The 22,036-nt window shown below is 43.5% G+C and overlaps 1 protein-coding gene across 1 annotated transcript in view; it reads left to right on the top strand.

Moving 5' to 3' along the window:
• The first annotated feature begins 1,328 nt into the window (after positions 1–1,328).
• Positions 1,329–22,036, top strand: part of eprs1 (glutamyl-prolyl-tRNA synthetase 1) — an 85,709-nt gene continuing 65,001 nt past the window's right edge. Inside the window, exons 1-3 of the mRNA XM_068045066.1 lie at positions 1,329–1,476; positions 11,828–11,912; positions 17,741–17,840. Of these exons, the coding sequence (XP_067901167.1) occupies positions 1,434–1,476; positions 11,828–11,912; positions 17,741–17,840 (228 nt within the window). The 5' untranslated portion in view covers positions 1,329–1,433. The remainder of the gene's footprint in view (positions 1,477–11,827; positions 11,913–17,740; positions 17,841–22,036) is intronic.

Below are 22,036 nucleotides of genomic sequence, written 5' to 3'. Positions count from 1 at the left end.
TAAGGAGCCACCTTATTGTATGCATTTTGAAAGTCCATAGACAGTGCATTGCCTTCATCCAATTAGTTGGTACTTCAACCAACACTTCAATTTTTCAAAAAAGGCTTACTTTTTAACATCCATGCTGAATGTCCATGATTATCTCACAAATTCCTAAATGTGCACTAATTTGATAATCAAGATATGGATTCTAAAAGCCTACCAACAACAGCTTGTATTTATATAGTGCCTTGAATGTAACAAAACATTTCAAAGCACTTCACAGGAGCAATATAAAACAAAATATGACAGTGAGCCACATCAGGAGATACTAAGGCAGATGACCAAAAAGCTTGGTCAAAGAGTTAAGGAGTGTCTGAAAAGAGGAAGAGGTGTTTGTTTAGTGAAGGAATTTCAGAGCTTCGGGTCTTGGCAGCTGAAGGCGTGACTGTGTGGTGTTAGTCCAACTCATCCTTTTTATTTATTATTCTCTTCCTTTAACATATGTGTTATATTACCTTCAAATCCCCCGGCACAATTGTATAGTTAAAGAGTAAAAGATTGTGGTTAGAACCTGTTATCTCCACTCAGGCTTTCTTTGAAAGCCTAGGGCGTATGCCATCAGGTTTCAGTTACTTATTCCTTTGATTTCTGCTTTTTTCAGAATTAATAAATTTTAACTATTAATTATTGTACATTGTCCTATTGTATATCTACATTCTCACTTTCACTTTTGTTTGTAAAAAAAGCGAAATATTTAATACTTTTGCTATTGCCTCATCCTCCAACTAGATTTCCTTGTCATCCCTGGAATCCCTCATTTTTCTTATTGTGTTATTTTTATTATATTTTGTTTTATACTAACTGTTGGCTCCTTTCAGTGTTTCTCTGCACTACTAGCTGTTAGCCCCAAATTTATCATATGTATTTTTGAAAATATAAATTATTTTTCACTTCTATGATTTATGATTGGAAATCCTCCCTGTTTAGGAGTTGCAGTAACGAACACCAGGAGAGATTCAGCGTCCCCCTCCTGTCCAACTCCGTGTCTGTCTAGTTTGAGTTTTAGTAACTACGTGGCAGATGTGCAGAATACTGGAGTATTTTGCCATATGATGATCTCTGTCTAAAAATAACCCCAGGTGTATATAGGTTTGCACTGGTTTCCTGTTCTTTAAACTACCCAGCACTGGTCTGAACAAACGACAGTCATCTTTCTTTTACACCATAACTATTTTAAATTCTCCAAGATGACTAAGCAATGTGTTTGTTGTGGATGTGGGGGGAAGGATGGTGGGGGTACCGGAAGTGGTGTTTTTGTGAGGGAAGGCTTAGGCTGTGGCGCCCGGAAGTAGTACTGGTGACGCTTCATTGTGGGAGCGTGTCCTGGCAAAGTCGCTGTTGAGTGGCGATAGCGGCTGTTAGTTGGACTGCGATTCTTAGCGGGACGGCAGATGGCTCTGAGTCTGTCAGTGAACGTTTCCAGCCCTTGTTTAGGTGAGTGTACGGCCGGTGAGCGGGCTGACCAGCCTGCACCGCTTAGCCCACCACAGCACACGCTATTGCATCATGTGTGGGGCAAACAGCCCCAGTCTGATCCTGGAGCCTAGGATGAGCAGCGCTGCAGGCATGTCCAAGAGATGGGGACTCTGCGCTTCAGTAGCAGCCTATGGCGAACTTTAAACTAGAATCACTCAGTTATTGACGATTTTTGATCATCTGACACGAAAGCAAAAAATTGTGTCAACTCTCAGCGTCTGTTTATATTTGAAAAAGGAAGGGCGGATAATGTTTCGGGCACAGAACCCTTAGCCAGCATTTTCGTTTTCTTTGACAGTGTTAGCATTTTTTTCTTGTGTTGATCTGTTTTCACTTTCACATTAAGGAAGCTGTCTAAATACATAAAACCAGTATTGTTAATATACCACAGATTTTTCTAATTAATTAGCTTGACACTTTGATCATTTTCCGCATTATGATGATTGCATCCTTGCTTTAGAATGTTTTTAAAAAGTGATTCGTTCTGGTAAAATGATTTCAATCAGATTGAAATTTAAAGCCTGCAAGTTTAATTATTTTACCTCGTTAAACTGACCAGATTTACCTGAACTCATGAGTTTGTATAATCTTTTTAAGGTGGGGTGAGTGTCGTGGTGTAATTTATATTCTGAAGGAATGATAGCCACGTGTTGTGCTATGCAGACTAATTTTTAATTGGACGATGAATGGGTGTGGCTTTGGTTATTTAAAAAAAACTTGTTGCTTCTAGCCTGCAAACTGCCTATCATTAAGTCTGTTCTGAAAGCATGGTATGGGATTGATTATTTTCCTTCATGGGATGTGGTTGTTGCTGACAAGTCTAGCATTTATTGTACATCCCTAATTGTCCTTGAGAAGGTGGTGGTGAGCTGCCTTCTTGAACCACTGCAGTCCATGTGTTGTAGTTACACCACAGTGCTGTTAGGAAGGGAGTTCTAGGTTTTTGACCCAGCGACTGAGGGAGCGGTGATACAGTTCCAAATCCAGGGTGGTGTGTGACTTGGGGAACTTGCAGTTGTTGATGTTTCCATGTTTTTGCTGCCCTTGTTTTTCTGGTGATAGAGGTCACAGTTTTGGAAGGTACTGTTGAAGGAGCCTTGGCGAGTTGCTGCAGTGCAGATGGTAAATACTGCTGTCACGGTGTACTGGTGATGGAGGGAGTGAATGTTTAAGCTGGTGGATGGGGTGTCAGTCAAGTGGGCTACTTTGTTTTGGATGGTTTCAAGCTTCTTGAATGTTATTGGAGCTGCACTTATCCAGGCACTATTCCTTCACACTCCTGACGTTTACCTTGTAGATGGTGGATAGAAAGTGAGTTATTTGCCACACAATTCCCAACTTCTGACATGCCCTTTTAGCCACAGTGTTAATGTGGCTGGTAGCAGCTTCTGGTCAATGGTAATCATCAGGGTGTTGATGGTGGAGGATTCAGTGATGGTAATGCCATTGAATGTCATGGGGAGATGGTTAGATTCCCTTGTTGGGGATGGTCATTGCCTGCCCTTGTGTGGCACAAATGTTAGTTGCCAATTATCAGCCCAAGCTTGAATCTTGTCCAGATCTTGCCATATGCAAACATGGACTGTTTTGTTACCTAAGGAGTTGCGAATGAAACACTGTACAGTCATTATCAACGATCCCCACTTCTGACCTTATGGTGGCAAGGTCATTGATGAAACAATTGAAGATTGTTGGGCCTAGGAAACTACCCTGGTGAACTTCTGCCCTGATGTTCTGGGGCTGAGATGATTGATCTCCAACAACCATCTTCCTTTGTGCTCGGTATGACTTCATCCAGTGGAGAGTTTGCCTTCTCATTCTTGTTGACTAGAGCTCTTTGATCCCACACTTGGTCAAGTGCTGCCTAGATGTCAAAGGCAGTCATTTTCGTCTTACCTTTGGAATTCAGCTCTTTTGTCCATGTTAGGACTAAGGCTATAATGAGGTCTGGTGCCAGTTCTGGCAGAACCCAAACTGTGCCTCGGTAAACAGGTCATTGGTGAAGAAGTGCTGTATGACAGCACTGTCGACGAGCCCTTCCTTCACTTTGCTGATTGAGTGTAGATTGGGTGATAATTGGTTGGATTGATTTGTCCTGCTTTTTGTCAACCGGGCTTATCTGGACAATTTTCTACTTTATCAAGTTGATGCTTGTTTTGTAGCTGTACTGGAACAGCTTGACTAGGGGTGTGGCTGGTTCTGGAGCACATGTACAATCTTTAGCACGACAGCTGTGATGTTTTGGGGCCCATAGTCTTTGCTTTGTCCAGTGTCGTTTCTTGATATCATGTGGAGTGAATAGAATTGGCTGAAGACTGGCATCTGTGATGCTCGGGACCTCAGGAGGAGGCAGAGATGGATCATCTGCTTGGTGCTTCTGGCTCAAGATGGTTGCAGACGCTCCATCCTTGTCTTTTGCACTTATGTGCTGGGCTCCACCATCACAGGGAAGCGCAGTGGTTAGCACTGCTGCCTCACAGCTCCGGCAACCCAGGTTCAGTTCTGGGTACTGTCTGTGCGGAGTTTGCATGTTCTCCCTGTGACCGTGTGGGTTTCTGCCGGGTGCTCCGGTTTCCTCCAACAGCCAAAGACTTGCAGGTTGATAGGTAAATTGACCATTGTAAATTGCCCCTAGTATAGGTAGGTGGTAGGAGAATTGAGGGAAGGTGGGGATGTGATAGGGGATCTGGGATTAATGTAGAATTAGTATAAATGGGTGGTTGATGGTCGGCACAGATGGTGGGCTGAAGGGCCTGTTTCAGTGCTGTAGCGCTCTCTCTATGACTTTCATTCAGAATGGAGATGTTCATGGAGTCTCCTTCAATAATTTAATCGTCCACCACCATTCACCAATCGATGTGGCAGGACTGCAGAGCTTTGACCTGGTCTGCTGGTTATGGGATCGCTTAACTCTGTTTATAGAATACTGCTTTTGCTGTTTAGCATGCGTGTAGTGGTGTAAGAATGGGAGCAGATGGCCATGGATAGAGTTGAACAGCAAGGGAGCTTACAGCCCAGGAGCCATCTTGCCTAATACTTGGCATCAGGTGGCAGGACCGTATCTCCAACACAGAAGTCCTCGAGGCGGCCAACACCCCCAGCTTATACACACTACTGAGTCAGCGGTGCTTGAGATGGCTTGGCCATGTGAGCCGCATGGAAGATGGCAGGATCCCCAAAGACACATTGTACAGCGAGCTCGCCACTGGTATCAGACCCACTGGCCGTCCATGTCTCCGCTTTAAAGACGTCTGCAAACGCGACATGAAATCCTGTGACATTGATGCCAAGTATTCTCCGAAGGCAGCGAAGATGGAATGAATTGAGACGTCGCTCTTGGCTGGCATACATTGTCCAGGCCTCGCTGCGGTAGAGCAAGGTACTGAGGACACAGGCCTGATACACTCGGACTTTTGTGTTCCGTGTCAGTGCGCCATTTTCCCACACTCTCTTGGCCAGTCTGGACATAGCAGTGGAAGCCTTACCCATGCGCTTGTTGATTTCTGCATCTAGAGACAGGTTACTGGTGATAGTTGAGCCTAGGTGGGTGAACTCTTGAACCACTTCCAGAGCGTGGTCGCCAATATTGATGGATGGAGCATTTCTGACGTCCTGCCCCATGATGTTTGTTTTCTTGAGGCTGATGGTTAGGCCAAATTCATTGCAGGCAGTCGCAAACCTGTCGATGAGACTCTGCAGGCACTCTTCAGTGTGAGATGTTAAAGCAGCATCGTCAGCAAAGAGGAGTTCTCTGATGAGGACTTTCCGTACTTTGGACTTCGCTCTTAGACGGGCAAGGTTGAACAACCTGACCCCTGATCTTGTGTGGAGGAAAATTCCTTCTTCAGAGGATTTGAACGCATGTGAAAGCAGCAGGGAGAAGAAAATCCCAAAAAGTGTGGGTGCGAGAATACAGCCCTGTTTCACACCACTCAGGATAGGAAAGGGCTCTGATGAGGAGCCACCATGTTGAATTGTGCCTTTCATATTGTCATGGAATGAGGTGATGATACTTAGTGGCTTTGGTGGACATCCGATCTTTTCTAGTAGTCTGAAGAGACCACGTCTGCTGACGAGGTCAAAGGCTTTGGTGAGATCAATGAAAGCAATGTAGAGGGGCATCTGTTGTTCACGGCATTTCTCCTGTATCTGACGAAGGGAGAACAGCATGTCAATGGTCGATCTCTCTGCACGAAAGCCACACTGTGCCTCAGGGTAGACGCGCTCGGCCAGCTTCTGGAGCCTGTTCAGAGCGACTCGAGCAAAGACTTTCCCCACTATGCTGAGCAGGGAGATTCCACGGTAGTTGTTGCCGTCACCGCGGTCACCTTTGTTTTTATAGAGGGTGATGATGTTGGCATCGCGCATGTCCTGGGGTACTGCTCCCTCGTCCCAGCACAGGCATAGCAGTTCATGTAGTGCTGAGAGTATAGCAGGCTTGGCACTCTTGATTATTTCAGGGGTAATGCTGTCCTTCCCAGGGGCTTTTCCGCTGGCTAGAGAATCAATGGCATCACTGAGTTCCGATTTGGTTGGCTGTATGTTCAGCTCATCCATGACTGGTAGAGGCTGGGCTGCATTGAGGGCAGTCTCAGTGACAGCATTCTCCCTGGAGTACAGTTCTAGGTAGTGCTCAACCCAGCGGTCCATCTGTTTGCGTTGGTCAGTGATTATGTCCCCCGATTTAGATTTGAGGGGGGCGATCTTCTTGATGGTTGGCCCAAGAGCTCTCTTCATGCCATCATACATTCCTCTGATGTTTCCGGTGTCTGAGGCCAGCTGAATATGACTGCATAGGTGTTGCCAGTAGTCGTTTACGCAACGCCTAGCTGTTCTTTGTGCAGTACTTCTGGCTGCTTTAAGTGCTGCGGATGTTAAATTGCTGGGGGCTTTCTTGTAGTTCAACAGTGCAATGCGCTTAGCGGCTATGACAGGTTCCAGCTCTTCATTATGAGATTGAAACCAGTCTGCATTTCTCTTCGCACTTTTGCCGTAGGTGGTCAAAGCTGACTCATAGATGGCGTCTCTGATGTGGGCCCACTTGGTCTCAGCATCCCCTGTGGGAGTGTTTTGAAGGGCTGTTACAAGTGAATTTAGAAATTTTTGTAACAGCTGTGGGTGAGAAATTCTGCTCGTGTTGATGCGCGGGTGGCCCTTCTGCTTGGAATGATGCAACTTCTTTGGTCTGAGTCTAACCTTGCTGCACACCAGGGAGTGGTCGGTGTCGCAGTCCGCACTGTGGAAGCTGCGTGTGATTTGAACACTGTTTAAGGCGGCTCGCCTTGTGACAATGAGGTCTAGCTAGTGCCAACGACGCGATCTTGGGTGCCTCCATGAAACCTGGTGACAGGGTTTAGTGTGAAAGAACGAGTTGGTGATGCAGAGGTTATGATAGGTACACAACTCAAGCAGTCTCTGCCCGTTCTCATTCATCCTTCCAACGCCATAGCGCCCAAGGCAGGAGGGCCATGAGTCATGGTCGGCCCCAACCCTGGCATTAAAGTCCCCCAGCAGGAATAGGTGTTCGGTGTTGGGGATGCTGCTAATGATGTTATGGAGTTGTTCATAGAACTGGTCTTTAGCTTCAGGTGGGGAGCAGAGTGTTGGAGCATAGATGCTGAGTAGGTGTACTGGACCAGAGGTGGTGAGCAGTCGGATGGACAGTATGCGTTCCGAGCCATTTGAGGGAGGCTCTATCATGCTGAGCAAGGAGTTTCTGATGGCGAAGCCCACTCCATGCTGTCTTGGTTCTTCAGGATCCCTGCCCTGCCAGAAGAAGGTGTAGTCTTGCTCTGCTAGAGAGCCACTCGCGGGGAGGCGAGTCTCCTGAAGTGCTGCAATGTCCACATTGAATCTACTGATCTCGTTGTTAATGATGGCGATCTTCCGAGAATCGTTGATTTGTGTTAGGTCTTCCGACAGGCCAGGACACATAGTTCTGACGTTCCAGCTTGCAAAGCGAAGGGCTGGTACCTTCTTTCCTTTTTTCATATTGTTTGGTGCGGTGTATCAGTCCACCTTTCGGGCAATGACCCTGAGCTCCAAGCACCCATTGAAGCAGGCAGACTGTGGCGGGACAGAACCTTATTGACCGGGGGCTGCCCGGTTTGAGGCGGGCGGTAGCTGTCCAGTGAGGTGCAATGACCTCTCCCACCGACAAAGGCAACCCGTGGCGCCCAGTTTCTACGCCAATTTATCTGGACTTATAACCCGTAACTGCTGCCTTCCGTGTTGTGTCAGTCGCTGTGAGGCAACTATGGAGTGACCTCTCCATGGCGCATGCCTGGGCAAATTTATGGAGGTTGAGAGTTGCCCAGTCGTCAAAACCCCCCTCTCGGCCTTTCTGGTGGGGTCCTAAGGAGTGCAGGACACGACGTTTGGCACCAGTATGGCTGCAGGAACTGCCGGAAACATGCCAAAGGTGACACATGACCGCCTACGGGGTTCCGCTCCGGATTATCTGTTAGGGTTTACTCCCTTAGCCTTGGTCTCTCCCGAGACGCCCACAAGGCAGTGCTGCACTTTGATAAGTTGCATGGCTTCTTGCTGCACCATACAGTGCATTTTCGGAAACTAAAAATATTAAAATTCTGTTTTTGCAGAAACTTTGGTTGAATGGCAAAGTGAATTATTCAGTGAGACTCAAACTGTCTTGAGGTACCTTGGGTTTTTAATGTATTTAACATACAATAGCACAAAGTGTGGAGTTTGCAAGTTCTCCCTGTGTCTGCATGGGTTTTCTCCGGGTGTTCGGGTTTCCTCCCACAAGCCAAAAGACTTGCAGATTGGCAGGTAAATTGGCCATTAGAAATTGCCCCTAGTATAGGTAGGTGGTAGGGAAATATAGGGACAGGTGGGGATGTGGTAGGAATATGGGATTAGTATAAATGGGTGGTTGATGGTCGGCACAGACTCGGTGGGCCGAAGGGCCTGTTTCAGTGCTGTATCTCTCATTTAAAAAAAAGTCTTTAAATGCGTATCTGGCACTGACCAGTTGCTGAAAGATGGTATTTTCAATGCCCAAGTGTTTGTCAAAATTTATGTTTGCAGCAGTGTTCCCTGAAATGGCATGACAGTACATTTCCTTTCGACATTCAGATGCTGTGAACCAAATACATTGTTTAAGAAAGCACTTGCGCCATTGATGACTGGAGTCTATTTTTGGTTGTTTCTGTATCTAATTGTCTTCAATTCCAAACAATTCAGACATTTATATCCATTTAAATTTGATCTGTAATTTTTGAAGTTTTATGGAGAGCTTCAATGTACTTAGTGGTGTGTCTCATTCTTTATTGCTGGGTTTTATGTGCTTTCTTTAAAACATCTGCTTGATGTTTTATTCACAATATACTGTGATGCCAATGTGGAGTGGTGTTGATAACCAGCTATCCTAAAATGTGATGTTGGAAGAGAGAGGTCTGCTCCCAGCCTCCCTCCAATGTAATGCATTAAGGGCTCCAGTGACCCGGGTTCAGTTCTGGGTACTGTCTGTGTGGAGTTTGCAAGTTCTCCCTGTGACCGTGTGGGTTTCCGCCGGGTGCTCCTGTTTCCTCCCACCGCCAAAGACTTGCAGGTTGATAGGTAAATTGGCCATTGTAAATTGCCCTTAATGTAGGTAGGAGAATGGTAGGGAATATGGGATTAATGTAGGATTAGTACAAATGGGTGGTTGATGGTCGGCACAGATTCAGTGGGCCGAAGGGCCTGTTTCAGTGCTGTATCTCTCTATAATCTAATCTAAGAGCACCCAAAATCTATTGATGTGCAGAAGTCTATTTTGTCTAACATTTACTTTGTGCCAGTTTATAATATTCACTATTATTCACTTAACTGAATACATGCAAACATTGGATGTGTGATGGACTGTGTGCAAAATTCCTGATCAGTGTCTTTTTTTTAGTTGAGGTTAATTAGTTGATTATTTAGTTTGCAAAAGGTCCATTTCCTCTGGATCCATTATCACCACTCCAGTGGTGGAAAAACAAAACTGCTGTGGGCTTCTCTGTCTGAAATCAGTGATTAAGTAAGATGAGCAGTTGCTCTTGTCTTTCCCAAGTTATAGAATAGCTGTAATCTGCTTTGATTGGTTCTTGAATGATACAGCATTGTGTGAAGAAAATCTAAAAGATGGATCCAATTTTAAGTCTTCAAACCTGTTATTTTGCAACTAAAATAGATTTTTCTTAAAGGTCTAAGAGTCTGTCAACATTGATTACGGGAGCAGCCAGTCTAGCTGCTCTGATTCGTGGAATTGCTGCAGTGCAGATGAGATGCACATTGGCAAGGTGAGATCCAACTGAAATATCATGGACACATCTGATCCTTGACCTATCCAGTGAAAAGTTAGTATGAGGTGGCTGCTAGTAAATGGTAGCTCCTCCTTTCTACATATCTCTGATGCTGTCTAGCATCACAGGATTGGTTGTATAGGTCAGTGGTTTATATATTACTTCAGATGACATTTCATCTTGCATCCAATCTGCAATGCAGCAATTCGACTAGCCAGTAGAACTAGGCTGGATGCTGAAATAAAGGTAGCATTTCTATTTTCACTTTTGAAACTTGAGCTAGTACTTAGGTTTTCTATAGTCTGTTTGATGTACAATTTAATCTCTTAAAATCTTGCCATCCCTGTGGTTTTAAGGTTCCCCATGCACTGTCCTTAACTGATGTCAGGTGAATTGCTCCAGGCCTATTAAAGTACACTGTGTGTTAAGGAAGTTCAGGTCCTTATCTCTTTTTAGACAAGCTGAACTTGAAAAATGTGAAATTTTGCTGGATAGGAGCAGGAACAGAAAGTTTTGAGGAAGGTTTAATCGTATTATTTTGAAAGACTGATTTGCTACATTTCCAGTGAAACTACATTTGTAATACTATTACAGGAACCATTGCTCAGAGCTGAAATACATTTTTTTGAAGTCTTATCAATTTTGAGCCCCGCAATGTCTAAAGTAAATTGACTGATTTTAAAACTGATCAAAAATCCCTTTGTATAAATATTTTTTTGGAACACCAGATTAAATTTTTGGATAGAATTGGCAATTGTCATTAGATTCATTTTTTGGAGAGAAACCGCAAACCTTTTGTATGCAGGACCTGTAACAAAATAGATTTTGCGAATAAAGGGAGGGGAGAGTTTGTGATAGCAAATATAGATTTAAATCTCTGTCAAGCATGAGTTAATTTTAGTGTTCAAATTACAGTATTGCAAGCATTAATCTGAAGAATTGAATATTGAAAATCAGAAAATTAATATTTAACACAAACAAGAAATGCTGGAAATACTCATCAGGTCTGGCAGCATCTGTGGAGAGAGAAGCAGAGTTAACGTTTCAGGTCAGTGACCCTTCATCAGAACCTTATGATGAAGGGTCACTGACTTGAAAAGTTAACTCTGCTTCTCTCTCCACAGACGCTGCCTGACCTGCTGAGTCTTTCCAGCATTTCTTGTTTGTGTTTCAGATTTCCAGCATCTGCAGTATTTTGCTTTTAAATTAATATTTAATTTTCTTCGTGTAAATTGAAATGCAGTAACAATACCAATAGCCATATGTTGCAGAAATCATAGCTCATAGCATTTCTGTGCAAAGTATGTGTGGGAACAGAACTATTGGGGACATTTAAAGTGAACTAATCAATTAAGTATAGCCTACTAACCAAATAACCTCGGAGCTGCAGAGACAGCTTATCAGAAATGACTTCATAACTTCAGGGCTGCAGAGGCAACTTATCAGAAACAGACTAACAAGCAGAAACTAACGGGGCAGCTGCAGACTGCTTATTAGTAGCCTATTGTACAACAATCAGTCTAATGGTTCACGAGGATGGGAAACAGGAGCAAGAAGTTAAAACAATTTGACAAGGCAGTACCCCAATCAGGCCCCAACACCAAGAAACTGCAGAAGTTTGTAGACCAATTGGGAACAAAGAGTAGGTGTTACTGATTTGTATGAATAACTATAATAAGGCTTGATTTGGCGCGAAGAGTTCAGTTCGGGGGGTGGGGTTAGTTTAGTGTGTGTGTTGCTTTTAGTTTTAGGTTAGTTCAGTGTATGTGTTGATTTTAGTTTTAGTTCAGTTCATTGTTAAGTTTTCTGAAGATGTAACAATTAAGTACTGCAATAAAGTTTCTTAAAGCTACAGTCGGACTTCGTCTCTCTTTGTGCAACTAATAGGATCCAACATTATGGTATTGTCTGTAGATGTAATTTGCTTACTCTAACATTGTGCTTTAAATCATTGTGTGGATATTCACTGAACTCAAACTGGATTTAATACAAAACTAATGTTTCTAATGTTATTCATGCAGGTGCATTGCTAACTGTGGAACACCTAAAAAATTCTGTCAATGTGTTGGTTGAAGAGGGTAAAGAGAACATCCTGCGAATTTCTGAGTAAGTATCTCAGGAAGTGGCGACTTGGTTGCTGCTGTTGCTGCCATTTTAGCTGATTGGGGTGACCTAGCCCCTTAAAACATAGAATTGTCACCACTTCAGAGTGTAGCAGTCCATATTTCATTCTCCTGGAAATTATGGATTACTTCTTAAAATAAGCTGTACTGATGAAATATTGGTGACTCCAGACCCATAGCAATGTGGTTGACTCTTCACTACCCTCTGAAACGGCGTAGCAAGCCACTCAGTTGTTTTAAAGAAGGCAGCTCATCACCACCTTCTCGAGGGCAATTAGGAATGAGTAATAAATGCTGGCCTTGCCAGCGACACCCACATATGAATGAATAAAACCAAGTGACGCCTGACAGTACAGCCCAGTGCTGACGTCATCAGAATGCTCCCAGCTTTGCACACGAGCAGAACGGACTCTTGCTGTCACTATGGTGCTGTGCATGCGCAGCCTACATCAGCAGCCGGCTTGTCAGGGCTAATGCGCGCAGAAACTTTATTGCGTACTGCAACATCTGCTCGCTGCTCACTCCCCCCTCAGCCACTCGCTCCCTGCTTCACCCCCCACCTGTGGGCCACTCGCTTCTGGCCTCGTCGCTTCCTCCCCTCTGCTCCCCACTCCCTCCCCTTCTGCTTCTGGTCCCTGTGTTCGCGGCCTTTCTTCTCTCCCCATGGGGGAAGCGGAGGAGAGAGAGAGAGAGAGAGTGACAAGATAGGGAGGGAAGGGAGACTGCGAGAGGGGGGGAGTGGGTAGCAGATGTGGGAGGGAGAAGCGGTGAGCAGATGGGCACGGGAGGCAGCGGCGAAGAGAAGTGCAATGGCAGGAGGGAGCAGAATACTGTTGGGGGCGGGGTGGAGGCGGCAGTTGCAGTCACTTTGGGCATTTGGGTTTCATTTGTTTTCGTTTTTGTGATAAATTGAGCAGCACCATTTTACTACTGGCAGCTGCCAAAAACATCGCTGTCAGTGATGTTTCAGTGTATGAGGCTGCATTTGCCCATGTGCAAGTACTGCGCCACCTAGTGGTTGTGTTGTCAGCAAACGCAGCCTAAAACAAACCATCGATGATGACCTTGAATCATGAACCATGCCTTGTACTTTCTTGTTCTCTTTGCCTTTGTATCTGTCAAAGCTCCTTCTAAAGACTGCTGAAAATCTGTATCCTTCCCTGTGCTTTTGACCACATATCCAAATTTTTCTACCACCTCCTGCTTAATGTATACTGCTGCTTCTGCAAAGCATCTTGAGATGTATGAAACATATTCCATAGATGTAAGCTGTTGTATTAGCTGACTGTTCACTCAAACAATCATTAGTGTTTAATTACTATTTAATTATCAACAAGGGGGCACAAGCGTAAAATTGGAGCTTGGCCATTTAGGAGTGAAAGCAGGAAGCACTTTTTCACACAGGGTAGTGGAAATCTGGAATTCGCCTCCAAAAGGTTTTGGTTTCTCCGTCAATTGAAAGTTTCAAGACTGATTGATTAATCTTTGTTAGGTAAAGATATGAAGCAAGCAAAGGTGGTTAAATGTACTTGAGGTACAGGTAATCCATGATCTAACTTAATGATGGAATAGGCTGAATGGCCTGTCCCTGTTCCTATATTTCCATTGCATAGTGGGTGTTAGCAAGACTGAAGCAAAGTGGTACAGCTTTTGGGTTGAGCCGATTTTAAAAATGTCTAATATACACCCAACTCAATGTGCTAGCAGATGTCCTGTCATCCCTATTTCCCCAATAGTTTTCAAAAGATTACAAAAGTTAAAACACACAATCTCTGATAAGACTTACTTTTTGAACTGTTTAAGGAAAGCAAATAAATTTTTGATTAAAGGAGGAAAAGGGCATTGTTTCACCTAATGACTGCTGAACTTAAGAAACTGGCATTGAAAACAACCCGCAATGGTAATTTGATGCAATCTTGGAGATTTTTGAAATTGTTAACAGCATGTCCTGAATAGAAAATACCAAACATTAAAAAAGAAAGTTATAGAAATCCTCAGCAAGAGTATAAATAGAGTTAACATTTCAGGTTGATGACCTTTCATCAGAACTGGTCAGGTCATCGACCTGAAACCTTAACTCTGTTTCTCTCTCCACAGATGCCGCCAGTCCTGCTGAGCATTTCCAGTGTTTTCTGTTTTTATTTCAGATTTGCAGTATCTGCAGTATTTAGCTTTTGGATTAGATAGCGAGCATCCATTGTTACAAAATTGATAGTGAGATTTCTATGCTGGAGGCACAAAGGTTGCTTGTGCATTTCAAATTCTATCTTTGAGACAGACCTGATCATTTACACAGTTCTGTTATCATAATGAATTAAAAATGCAAAATCTAGAATTGTGCGAGGAAGGGTGGACTTCAGTTATGTGAAGGGACGAGAGAAACTGGAGTGGTTGTTCGTAGAGCAGAGAAGGTTAAGAGCAGATTTTATAAGAGATGTTCAAAATCATGAATGATTCTCATAGAGTAAATAAGGAGCGGTAGTTTCTGGTGGCAGAAATGTCAGTATCTAGAAGACGTAGATGAAAGGAGATTGGCAAAAGAACCAGAGGTGACATGAAAAGAGTTTTTTTTTTAACAACGTAAATTGTTGTGATCTGGAATGCTCTGAAATGGTGGTGGAAGCAGATTCAACAGTAGCATTGAAAAGAGAATTGGATAAGTACTTGCAGGGGGAAAACAATACAGGACTATGGAGACAGAGCAGGAATGTGGGATTAATTCGATCGCTGTACCAAAAAGCTGCTCCAAGCACAGTGGGCCGAATGGCCACCTTCTCTATCATTCTATGATTTTATAACGATACGTAAAGTAGCTGAACAAAATGTGATGGAAAACTCTGAATTTGAAGTAACAAAAACAAATTTCACTTGTATAGCTCTTTTAATCTTAACATCCAAGGTATTTCACAAGGGGTCTCCTTCAGAGCAAGAGCTGTAAAAGGAGTTAGGGGAGTGCTTTTGGAAGTGTCTTAGTGGTAGCAAGATAGAAGAGGGTGCAAATTGCAGGTGCATGATAACTAAAGTCTGTGTTGCTGATGGTAGAGCAGAAGGAGGGGTTGGGGGGGAGGTTTGATGAGTAGACCAGAATTAGAAGAATGATGCTGCACTTTGTAGGGCTGCAAGAGACAGTGGACGTAGGATGAAGTGAGACCATGGAGGGATTTGTAGAGGAAAAACAAGAATTTTGGAAATCCAATGAGATGCAGAGTGGGAACCCACTGGAGCTTGGCAAGGCCAGAGGTGAATGAGACTTGGGGCATGCAGTCAGTGAATAACCAGTCTCAATAACTTGGAATTTATACATGATGAAACTCAGATGGCTGGTATGGAGAACTTTGGAGAAAAAAAAAGAGCTCAGATGTACCAACAGTGTGGCTGAGGGTTGGATGGAAGGATGGAAATGGGCGTTTATAAAAATTGAAATCAGCATTCACAGTGAAGGACTGGGTATGACCTTTCAAACAGGACACTGTGGTCATACATTGTTGGGAACAGCCTGACCAAACAGCAGATAAGGTGAAAGAATTGGGGTCTGTTTGTGGAGGGGATGGGGGAAGTTAAGGTGGACATCTCTGGTGAGAGCTGAGTGAGTAAAATGGCTTTGTTCATGCTGATATTCAGCTGGAGCAATTACTACTGACATGAGCAGTTAACAAAGCAAAAGTTGTAGAGTTGAGGATGATAAACATGTAGAGCTAGGTATTATACACCAGAAGCTGATCTGATTTTTAAAATTCATTCTCTGGACATAGGTGTCTGACGAGACTGGCATTCATTGCCTCTTCCTAGTTGCCCTGAAATTGAGTGAGCACTTCAGAGGGCAATTAAGAGTCAGCCATGTTGCTGTGCCACTGGAGTCACTTATTGGCCAGATTGGGTAATGATGGCAGCCAGGAGCTAGTGAGCTAATAGAGTTTTTATGACAATCTGATAGCTTCATAGTGTATTTTTTATTACTGTTACCAGCTTTTCATATCCAGATTTTTTAAAACAAATAAAATTCTCATAATTGTGGAATTTGAACTTGTTTTCCCTGGATTGCTAATCCAGTAACATAACTACTACACTACTGTGTCTCAATGTTGCTACGTAGTAGATGAAACATTGAAGGGAGCCAAGGATGGAATCACAGGGCATACTGGAGAAGCCATTGGAGATGTGCTGGCCAATTTGGGGCAGATAGGAATGGAAGTGTGATGGAAGATAGGTGATGAAAGTGCATGGGGTGATCACCCAATAAGATTGAAGAGGTTGACATTTAATTAGTCAGAGGTGATGTTGACCCGACCAGAATTGGTACAAATGTGGGCCAGAAAGCAAACTGAAGAGGGAAAGGTGTCTTTTCCAGGGAAAGTGATAGGGAAGAGAGTTGATGGTCTGAATTTTGGAGACTGAGAAGAAATGCATCGTGAGGACTTATCGTTAGTAGAGAATTGGGTGCTAAAGCGAATATGAAGTGCTGAAGTAGTAAGGAAGCAGGCTGAGGTGGCACCCTGGAGATCTGATCTATATCATCCCCATAACAGGTTGGCAGACAATGTGATGGATCGTGCAGTTCGTCAGTATTGCTCCTTGGAGAGAAAGAATGCACATCAATTAAAGCTGGTTTTGGTCAGATCCTGGCCATCAGTGGACTTATCCAGCTGGGTTGTTGGTTTAGAAGCACCTTTTTGAAAGATTAAGATGGAAGCGAGATAGATGAGAGGCAAAGGAGCAGCACTTAGTGACATTCAGGCAGATGCACAGGGAGTAGTGGCTTTGATGTAGATTTTTAAATTGTGAAGTAAGCTAAGAATTAGCATAAAGAATAACTAAGAACTCTTAAAGTTAAAACTTGAGAATGGCAGTTTAAAAGGTTAAAGGCTGCTTGTTGTTTAGGGTAATCTACTGAATTACAAATCTGTACAACTGACTAACCTGCAATGCCGTATACCATAGTTTGATCTGTTCTTCATTGAACTCAACAAAATCTTTTGTGGAGATAATTTAGAGAAAGTACTGAGGATTTACTGCTATCATGCTTTTGTTTCCCTATTCTAACCAGTGGAACGATACAACAGAAAGTTAATTTTGTCGAGCCATATCTCACATTTCCATCCATATCCTCAATTTTCTTTTGCTGCCAGCCTGCCCCCAATATTTCCTGGCTTGAGCCAATGTTCTCTTCATATTGCTACATGCCCTTGCTGACTGTATTTTACCCACCCCATCACATCACATTTATTATACTATTATTCTATAGCAGGTGTGTCTAAGGCCTGCAGGCCTTGGTGCTCCAGTTGATGAAGCTCCGATGAACATATTCTATTTGTATTTAAACTTCTTACTTTTTGTTTTTGTCCAATTTGAATTTTGTGGGCTTTGAAGTTTGGAAAGAGCTACTTGTGGTGCTATTTGATCAGTAAATTTTAAATTCAAACACCAAGGTCAGTTGGTACAGCTTGAGGTATATGGAAATTAATGGGAGCATAGATTTCAACTTTAAAGGGGTTCACAAGGCTTCATGTTGCACACCTATGTGGCCAAATGACAAAAAGTTTGAACACTTCTGCTCTGTAGTTACCTGAGTTGGTGAATTTCAAAAATGTCCTTTGATTTGACTTGGCGCACACACATCTTTTCATGCAGTGCTCTCACTATTGATATTTTCTGTACTCAAATCAGCCTTAATTGGATCATTTATACACCAATAAAATGGATTTTTAAATAATAGAGGATATCAGTTATTTGTTTTAATCTTGAGTGATTTATAGTGAACAATTGTTGACTACTGTGTTGCCACTGTTGTATACTCTATTTTCAATTTTACAGAGACGTTGTGTTTAATGATGTGAATTCCATTGTCCGCTACCTGGCTCGGGTAGCTACGGAAAACAAGCTCTATGGCTCCAATCTGCTAGAACATGCTGAGGTAAGAGTTTGATCCTGCAAAGGATGACAAAATGGTTGATAGATCACATTGAATGTCTTCCTTGTGCAGCCAAAGCTGTATTAAATCTCGAGGCCTGCCTTGTCATTTGGAACAAACTGGTCTAACTTTGAGGATGAGCTGAACTGCTTTTACATGCACAGGTGCTTCAACTCAAAACAGTAACTTTTCTGAATCGATAGAATTTGTGTGGCTTGGGCTTTTAGCTCTGTCTCACTGCTGTTAGTGATGACCAGTGCTAAGCCTATGAGATTATCATGTCAGGGCCAAGGTGGGTTTCCTATCAGCAACATCTGTCTTTCACTTGGGATTCTAAGCTAAAGTTTAGTCAGGCATGGATGATTTTTTGATAAGGAATTCAATAGAGTTAAAATATTTTCTCTAGAGTATAATTATTGGAATAAATATCAGAAAGCAGAAAAGCAGGCATATACAAAAAAAAACTATGTTCTTAATTTTCTAAATATCACTTAACAATACAGTAGGCTATAGAAACCAGGAGATGAAAGAGTGTCTGCTTTTACGAATCTTATTGCTTTGTAGATACCAGTCAGTGCCATGCGCCTTGTCTGATATCCAGAATTGTATGAGCAGAAATTTCCTCCAGTAAAATATTGTCTTCAGTCCCCACCACAAACTGTACTCCTAGCCACCGACTCTATCTTTCTTTCTCCTTGGCCACTGTCCGAGGTCGACCTCGGACCATTGTAATCTTGCAGTCCTATTTGACCCTGAATCGAGGTTCCAACCTTTATCCTCTCCATCACTAACACTGCCTGCTTGCACCTCTGTAACATTATCCATCTGTACCCCTGGCTCAGCTCACTTGCTGCTGAAATCCTCATCCATGCCTTTGTTATCTCTTGACTGAACTATTCCAATGCTCTCCTGGCTGGCCTCCCATTTTGCCTCCTCCATAAACTTAACCAAAACTCTGCTGTTCATACCCTAACTCTCTGGCCGTCTTGGCATCTGTGCAGTCTCCAATTTTAGTCTCTTGAATATCTGCAACTTTGTTTTCACTCTATCGTTGGCAGCCATGCCTTCAGCTGCATGTACCTCAATCTCTGGAATTCCCTGAACCTTCCTGGCTCTCTCCTTTCTCCTCCTTTAAGACACTCTTTAAAACATACCTCTTTGATCAAGCTCGCTTGTTGTAATATCTCTTGATGTGGCTAAGTGTCAAATTTTGATTGATCGCTTGTTAAGTGTCTTGGGATGTTTTTGCTGTATTAAAGGTTCTATATAAATGCAAGTTGTATAACTTGTTCAGATTGCACAACCTCCAAACATCTCACAGTATAGTTGCTGAATCTCTGCATCTTGATTTCCTCTATAAACTCAAGGTCACTGAAAATCTTGTTTTTAAATTTGTGGATTGTGCATCAATTTCCACTGAGTATGGGCCTACAGTGCCTTGTTTAAAATGAACGCTTTACAGAGTATATGCAGAATCACTTTTTTAACTTGCGACTTAGTTTTGGGTGCATGGCTCCTGAGTGGGAGTAATAAATGGAGTATTTTCCCATTCGTGCTATGCTTGAGTATTTTGAATACTTTTCTTGGCGGCGCAGTGGTTAGCACTGCAGCCTCACAGCTCCAGCGACCCGGGTTCAATTCTGGGTACTGCCTGTGTGGAGTTTGCAAGTTCTCCCTGTGTCTGCGTGGGTTTCCTCCGGGTGCTCCCGTTTCCTCCCACATGCCAAAGACTTGCAGGTTGATAGGTAAATTGGCCAGTAGCAATTGCCCCGAGTATAGGTAGGTGGTAGGGAAATATATAGGGACAGGTGGGGATGTGGTAGGAATATGGAATTAGTGTAGTATTAGTATAGATGGGTGGTTGATGGTCGGCACAGACTCGGTGGGCCGAGTCTGTTTCAGTGCTGTATCTCTAAACTAAACTAAACTTTTCAGTTTCTGGATTCTTTTTGGAGGTTCTTTGTACAGTCCTAATGGAAGTTATTTTGGATTGACTTATGATCCATATGGAAACCACCAACAAACAAGAAGAATTGAATCCACCTACTGAAGCCACTCTAGGAAACAAAAACCAAATGGACAAGATTTCACTTTTATAAATTTTAACTTATCAAGCGATCAAACAAAATTTGACACTTAGCCACATCAAGAAATATTACAACAAGTGAGCTTGATCAAAGAGGTATGTTTTAAAGAGTGTCGTAAAGAGGGAGAGAGCCAGGGAGGTTCCGGGAATTCCAGAGTTTGAGGTACATGCAGCTGAAGGCACGACTGCTAACAGAGTGAAAAAAAATTTGCAGATATTCAAGAGACCAGAATTGGAGACTGCACAGATGCCAAGAGGGCCATAGAGTTAGGATATGAACAGCAGAGTTTTGGATGAATTTAAGTTTATGGAGGATGCATTCAACATTTAACATTCAAACCAAAACCAACATAAATTAGACATGAACTAACAGTTAAATCATGGAAGGTAGGTATCTTAAAGGTTACATATTAACTGTTAAATGCAACGAGGATGTATCTTACAAGTCCTTTGGCAGTCCCAGCAGCAGGATGGCGCCAGACCGTTAAAACATCCTTCAGATCTTTGAACTTTTTATGTAGATCTCCAGAACTGTCTCCGAAGATGCAAACGCTGGTTTCCACCCACCATCTTCAGCCAGACATGCCGAGTGGACGATCCATCTCGGCTTCTTCCTGAGGTCCCCAACACCACTTAAATAGCAACAGCCTACTCACTGAAGCTAGGGGCGGCACAGTGGCGCAGTGGTTAGCACCGCAGCCTTACAGCTCCAGCGACCCGGGTTCAATTCTGGGTACTGCCTGTGTGGAGTTTGCAAGTTCTCCCTGTGTCTGCGTGGGTTTCCTCCGGGTGCTCCGGTTTCCTCCCACAGCCAAAAGACTTGCAGGTTGATAGGTAAATTGGCCATTATAAATTGCCCCTAGTATAGGTAGGTGGTAGGGGAATATAGGGACAGGTGGGGATGTGGTAGGAATATGGGATTAGTGTAAGATTAGTATAAATGGGTGGTTAATGGTCGGCACAGACTCGGTGGGCCGAAGGGCCTGTTTCAGTGCTGTATCTCTAAATCAAAAAAACCACAGATGCCAGTCTTGAGCCAATCCGATTCACTCCATGTGAGATCACGAAACGGCAGAAGGCGTTGGATACTGCAAAGGCTATTGGTCCTGACAATATCCCGGGCGTACTACTGTAAACTTGTACTGCAGAACTAGCCGCTCCCCCAGCCAAGCTGTTCCAGTACAGCTACAATACTGGCATCTACCTGACTATGTGGAAAATTGCCCAAGTATGTCCTGTCCACAGAAAGCAGGATAAATCCAATCTGGCCAATTACTACCCCATTTGTTTACTCTTAATTATCAGAAAAGTGATGGAAGGTGTGGTTGACAGTGCTATCAAACGCCACTTAAATAGCAAAAACCTGCTCACTGAAGCTCAGTTTGGGTTTCGCCAGGGCCACTCGGCTACTGACCTCATAACAGCCCTGGTCCAAACATGGACAAAAGAGCTGAACTCAAGGTGAGGTGAGATTGACTGCCTTGACATCAAGGCAGCATTTGACAGAGCGTGGCATCAAGGAGCCCTAGCCAAGTTGAAGTCATTGGGGATCGGGGGAAAACTCTTCCCTGATTGGAGTCATACCCAGCACAAAGGAAGATGATTGTGCTTGTTAGAGGTCAGTCATTTCAGCCTCAGGACATTGCTGCAGGAGTTACTCAGTGTCCTAGACCCAACCATCTTCAGCTGCTTCAGCATTGATCTTCCCTCCATCATGAGGTCGGAAGTGGGGATGTCTGCTCATAATTGCACAATGTTCAGTGCCATTCGCAACCCCTTAGATACCGAAGCAGTCCATGTCCATATACAGGATGTTGCCTGGGCTGGAGCATTTCAGTTATGAAGAGAGACAGGATAGGTTAGGGTTGTTTTCCTTAGAGCAGAGAAGGCTGAGGGGGGACCTGATTGAGGTATACAAAATTATGAAGGGCATAGATAGGAAGAAACTTTTTCCCTTGGCGGAAGTGTCAATAACCAGGGGGCATAGATTTAAGGTAAGGGGCAGGAGGTTTAGAGGGGATTTGAGGAAAAGTGTTTTCACCCAGAGGGCGGTTGGAATCCTGGAACACACTGTCTGAAGAGGTGGTTGAGGCAGGAACCCTCAACATTTAAG

This window comes from Heterodontus francisci, chromosome 13, assembly GCF_036365525.1.
Source record: "Heterodontus francisci isolate sHetFra1 chromosome 13, sHetFra1.hap1, whole genome shotgun sequence".
Taxonomy (NCBI): Eukaryota; Metazoa; Chordata; class Chondrichthyes; order Heterodontiformes; family Heterodontidae; genus Heterodontus; species Heterodontus francisci.
The sequence above is the reverse complement of the archived record's forward strand: the minus strand, read 5'-3'. Positions and strand labels throughout refer to the sequence as shown.